Source organism: Tripterygium wilfordii, chromosome 2, assembly GCF_013401445.1.
Source record: "Tripterygium wilfordii isolate XIE 37 chromosome 2, ASM1340144v1, whole genome shotgun sequence".
Classification (NCBI taxonomy): Eukaryota; Viridiplantae; Streptophyta; class Magnoliopsida; order Celastrales; family Celastraceae; genus Tripterygium; species Tripterygium wilfordii.
The window spans coordinates 436,648-442,446 of NC_052233.1; the positions used below are offsets into that span (position 1 = coordinate 436,648).

At 36.6% G+C, this 5,799-nt stretch overlaps 1 protein-coding gene across 1 annotated transcript; it reads right to left on the reverse strand.

Moving 5' to 3' along the window:
• Window positions 1-1,363: 1,363 nt before the first annotated feature.
• On the reverse strand, window positions 1,364-4,783 carry LOC120011819. The gene is made up of 5 exons (XM_038862945.1): window positions 4,329-4,783; window positions 2,458-2,754; window positions 2,145-2,363; window positions 1,909-2,037; window positions 1,364-1,815 (listed from the first exon to the last, which is right to left on the reverse strand). Exons 1-5 carry the CDS (start codon window positions 4,572-4,574, stop codon window positions 1,609-1,611), a joined length of 1,098 nt encoding a protein of 365 aa, XP_038718873.1. The 5' UTR covers window positions 4,575-4,783; the 3' UTR covers window positions 1,364-1,608.
• Window positions 4,784-5,799: the final 1,016 nt, after the last annotated feature.

A 5,799-nucleotide genomic window follows, 5' to 3' on the forward strand; every position in this document is an offset into this window, starting at 1 on the left:
CGATATAACAAAACCGATCGATAATCGAACTGATTAGTATGTTATTTTTTTAAAAAATTATATATTTCATCATCACTTGGATACACCAAATGCAATGCATGTAATAATCATGAAGAAAAGGTGGATAAGAAAGGAAGAAATACTTATGAATTTCAGTTAATTATTCTCATAAACACATGAATAATACTGTTAGAACTAAAATCCGTGTGTAGTATATAAGTTTAGTAAACCAAACATCTTTTAAGCCCTTAGGGGTAGTGTTTGGTTAGCTAGAGTTATATCTCTGTGTGTGTATTTATTTCAAAAAACTAAAATCCGTATGAGTTTAGTACGGTGTGTGTGTTTCCAAAATGGTTTAGGTGTTTCACTTAAAAAGCCTGGGTAAAAAATACCACATTGGTTGTTATAAGTGTGTGTAGTATATAAGTTTAGTAAACCAAACATTTTTTAAGTCCTTAGGGGCGGTGTTTGGTTAGCTAGAGTTATATCTGTGTGTGTATTTATTTCAAAAAAACTAAAATCCGTGTGAGATTAGTACAGTGTGTGTGTTTCCAAAATTGTTTAGGTGTTTCACTTAAAAAGTTTGGGTAAAAAATACCACATCGGTTGTTATAAGTGTGTGTAGTATATAAGTATAGTAAACCAAACATCTTTTAAGCCCTTAGAGGCGGTGTTTGGTTAGCTAGAGTTATATCTGTGTGTGTATTTATTTCAAAAAAAAAAAAAAGAAAGTTAGAATATTGTATAAATTATGTGAAAGGTCCAAAATCAATAAGTTAATTTATTGAGCTGAATGACAAAGTAATTAATATTAACATAACAAAAAATAATTGGTTCAGATGGTTAAGTTAGCTATTTGAACCTTTTAGTATATGTGTGTGGTAGGCCGCAGATTCTTAGTTACATCCACTCTTGTACGATTTGAAGTTATTTCCACATTAGTTTTGGCCCAGGACTTCATCAACCCAAATGGTTTGCAGGTATTGCATGTGGCTCGTGGCTTAGGGTGGAGTGCCATCGGTGGATTCTCTCGTCACCAAAAAAACTAATCTTAACATAGTATCAGGGAGATATTGGGTTCAAACCTTAATTTCTGCAACTTAAACCCTCATTTGTTGTTACCCTAAACGTGGATCTTTACCTGTGTGTTAAAATATTGTATAAATAATATAAAAAGCCCAAAAATAACAAAACACCAAAACAAATACACAATATCGTGTTCCATCACAAGTATATAGCGAAAAGGAGCTCCCTACTTTTATAATCTTGAAGAAAAGATAGAAACAGTGGTGACAGTGGAAGACCTACCATGCAATAAAATTTCTGGAAAATATTTTATTAGATTCTCCAAGAATACAAAACATAAAAAAAGTCGGTCATGAACTGATTAATAACACAAGCCAAAGGTACACATAGAAGAGATCTATTACACCAAGAGGGTGGGTGGATCGTCATGACAACCCTATCAACTACATGTCATGCCATAGATGCAAAACCAAGTGAATCATACAGGACAAACACTTACTGGTTATATATATATATATATATGCTTAGTAAGAACTGTGTCTTATCCTTCGTTATTTCTTTATGTAAAGACACCTATTATAACTAGGAAGATGATTGCAAGGGTGTGGAAGAGGAGGCAATAGGCTCGTGCACAACCGAATTCGTAGAAATTGAGATGGGATTGCCCTCTAGTTCCAACATGAGACCCTCAAGAATTTCAGTCAATATCTTCTTGAACTCGTCGTCTTTAACCGTCTTTCCATCATCAGTGTTCATCATCTCCAATACATCTGCAATAACCTTGTCAATCTGCAGATTATCAAGAAACGCAAGGTTTAATATCGGCAACTTTTACATATGTTAAGCAAGAATAAAGGTTAACTATGAATATCGATTGATTACCTGATCGACTGCTCCGATTGGAGGTAGACTGGCAGATGATGCTATAACATCAAGCGCAACGCGCAAGTACTCCTTAGGCAGTTTTCCATTGCGATCTTTTGACACATTTTCTATGGCTGCATTGAGTGTCTTAATTACAAAATGAATCCCAGTAAGTTATTTTGCTTGGTAAAATGCCCTGGTTAGTAATAAATCTGAAACTAATTGAATAGGAGAATGATTGCAAATGAATAAACCTTCTCTAATTCGAACTTATTGGATAATAGTCTCTTAATGCCACTTCCATCGAAGGTGTTCTCACTATGAGCGACAATCACAGGCTGCTCTTTGAGATGTCGAGCCACGTTTTCTGCTAGTTTCTTAAATTCAACCAGATATGTCTCCTGAGAGATGGGTTTGTCATGATCAGGTCCAGTGCGGGACTGCAAAGCTGGTGCCACAATGCTTCTAATCACCTAATTTAGACGAAAAAACTTCATCAACCATTATTGGTATCCATTATTTGGTAATGAATTCAAAAGCTATGTTCAAGGGTTGAAAATTAATTACCCAAAAATCAGAAGGTGGGGGCATCCCTTGCTCGACCGTGAGTTTTTCCAAAGCCTTAATAAGGCAATCATGGAGCGATCCATCGGGCAACTCTATCCCTGAAAATATGTTGACCATTTCTGCTTCATAACTTGGTCCATTGATGAACTCCAGGAGGTCTTCTCCATCAATACGAAGGATCACTACAGGGTCACGTTTCAAACCGGCAGCAGCCATGCCTATTAGTATGTCTGAGAGAACTTTAAACTCAGTCTTGCTCACTTTGTCTTGCTTGCCATGTGTGAACTCATTGGAAACCTATAACATTTTAATGGCAAATACAAATATGATAATGGCTTATTTCTAAAATTTTAACTCATATTGTAGGTGAAATATGATTCACTGCTGTTAGAAGAAATGTTCACGAACTACAGTAAATTGGAATGACAGAGAACAAGAACAATATATCTTAGTCAAAATATACGTAGCAGGTACTTTGATATTTCATATCAAGAAAACTATCCAAAATCCGATCCATAATTCTCGGACCATATGATTCAGAAAGTAAACGAAGACCTAATTTCAAAGTTTAGACTCACTGGTTGGAAAGAGAGAGAGATATGAAAGCCTAGACCTCTGTGGACATAACAGAACCAATGATCCTCATGAGATAGTGCACCAGAGTGGCCATGTTTATAATGGACCTAAAAGACGGAAATTTTCTGGAGTAAAATGATAAAATTACATGTGGTTGATATATAGGTATTCTCCAGCATCTCCATTTTTGTTAGATAACCGGCACCATACAAGCGTGCACTTTGGCTCCAACATCTTCCTCATGGCAGGTATATATGTAACTTTTAAATTATCCAAAGCACTTTCCTTTGTAGAACTAAAAGTACTGCCCTTTTCGAAACAGGTAGGCGACATACAACCATCATCATAGAATATAATAGCAATTGACTATGAGTTCTTGTAAATAATTAAAGTCCATGAAAAGGCATTTTTTTCAACATAATTCATCACTAGATGAGTAGATTCCACCTTACATATGAAGATAAAAGGAAAGGGAGATAAAGTAAGAGAAAAGTCTAATTGAAAAGGCATAGTCCCACAACACATGCACCGACCTAGTTGAACAACAGGAGGGGCTTTCTCTATAGCTTTGCTAGAAATAGAAAACTTTTGACATTTTTGTGTTGCACTTGCCACCCAAGGAAGGAAGCACAAGAATTTGGCATCAGAAAGTAAATTAGTGAATAAACAAACACAATTGTCAAGACTATAATCTCACATAAGTTTGGCAATAACCCAGCCGAGTGGCTTATAAGCAAAGCCACATCCCTCTCACTTCGACAACGCGTTTTCTCGGCTTAAGTACTATTAAGTGAGACGGCCAAGAGAAACAAAGCTTTGTAGGCTCCGGCTTTAAAGAGGGATATTGTTAGGGTGTTTGGGCTAGGAATTTCAACAACCACCATTGTTGCTGTAGTTTTTGAAGTGATCTGATATAGCCCAAATTGTATTCGATTTAATAAAGTGCCAAAAGTCGATACAATACGTAATGTGATGACTCTTATCTCTTCAATATTGTCTTGAAGCAAGGGAGTTACTGAGTCCATAATCTTGCCTCATCTGTTTGCACAGTAAGAGAGAGTCACCAGAATTTGTCCTTGAACACATCATCTCCCGCCCTAAATCCTCTATTGATTTATCAAAATTAACACTAATAACTCAAGAACTAACTAACCCATCTGCCAAGACTTCTCATTATATACTGTTAAGCACCAAGCATTTCAACAAACACTTACAAGGCAAGTTGACATGCATTCATTAAATTGTTTGTAATCAAAGAAATAAAGTCTCCACAAATCTAAAAATCAAGCTAGTACCTCAGAGTAGATGTGGTCTGAGTCAGGAGAGGTGCCTTGAGCAGGCAAGCCAAGAGCAGCACCAATATCAGCAACAGCAGGTTGAAGCTCCTTCACAGAGAGCTGACCATCTCTGTCCTTATTCAGCTCATGAAACTTATGATTCACATCCTCATTCCCAACCAACTCCATTATATCTGAACGGTCCAGCACCTGTCCACTGCTTGATCCTCCTGACCATTCACTTTTCTTCTCTGTTGTCTCCATCTAATTAATTCTATCTGCTTTAGCTTGTTTTTGGATAAAAAAGTTCTCTGGTTTCTTGTGAATGATCTTGTGAAGGTTATGGGTTCGTGTGTGAGTCTCGTGAACCTTACTTGCTAAAGTTGAGAGACCGGCCTGTGTGCCCGAGTCTCTCTTTTCGTTTCTGTTCGTATGCTTATGGGTTTTAAATAATAAGAGAGGTGGTGGACCGGTGCCCGGTGTTGTAATGCAGAAAGATAGATCATGTATTAAGAAACAACAATCTTACAGATCTCAGTGATTTTTTTTTTATCTTGACTAGTCTAAATATTGAGATAGACGCACATAATTTGCTATGAATCATATTAGACATATAAAACCTATGATTTCACATGGATAATATGTATCTATCCCCAATATTTGAGATAATTGAGACAAAAAACACTGAAATCCACTAAAAATAAATAAATTGATAAGAAAAGAGACGCTTGGGGAGTAGGTAGATTTTGTGTAACCAAACAAACATGGCCTTAGGACAGTGAGGCTAACCACTTATGACTTAATCTTGCGTGGATACTGACACGTGGGGCAGTTACAGAGCCTCCCATAAAAAGAGGTAGAGCCCCAGACGGAGCTGGGACCCATATTATTAGTCTTCTTACACTTTGGTCCGCCCATGTCGACCTGCCGCGTGGACTTGTTTGGCTATAATCTTCACGTGTCTTCATGGTGACGTGGCGATCGGACAGTAATGGGTGGCTTTTGCTTTTGCAGCTCATTGGATGTATTGTGTGGTTTTTGAAGATTTGGTGTCATTGCCATTCATGAGAACGTAGAAAAATTGGATCTTTCAAACTGGGACTAGATCAATGTTTCAGTATATATGATATATAGAAATATGTAGACACTATATATAGAGCACTCCTATCATATTGTCTATATATCTCTATATATCATATATACCAAAACATTTAGTCCAATTTTTAGGCATCCAATTTCTCTACATTCATAAGTGACATTTGACACCATCTGTATTCTAATTATTTATCTCGCCTGTACTGGCTGACTCGGCCTAGTCAATTAAGACGTAGACCCACTTATTTATTTGGTCAGATAATTGGTTGGATTTCTTAAATCTGCTCAACTATAATTTCCTTTTACTTCAGTAACTTTAGCAATTGCTTCATTCTAATATTATGGTTGATCTCCCAAAAGCAAGGTTGTATTTTGGTTGAATTATGTGGAGAAA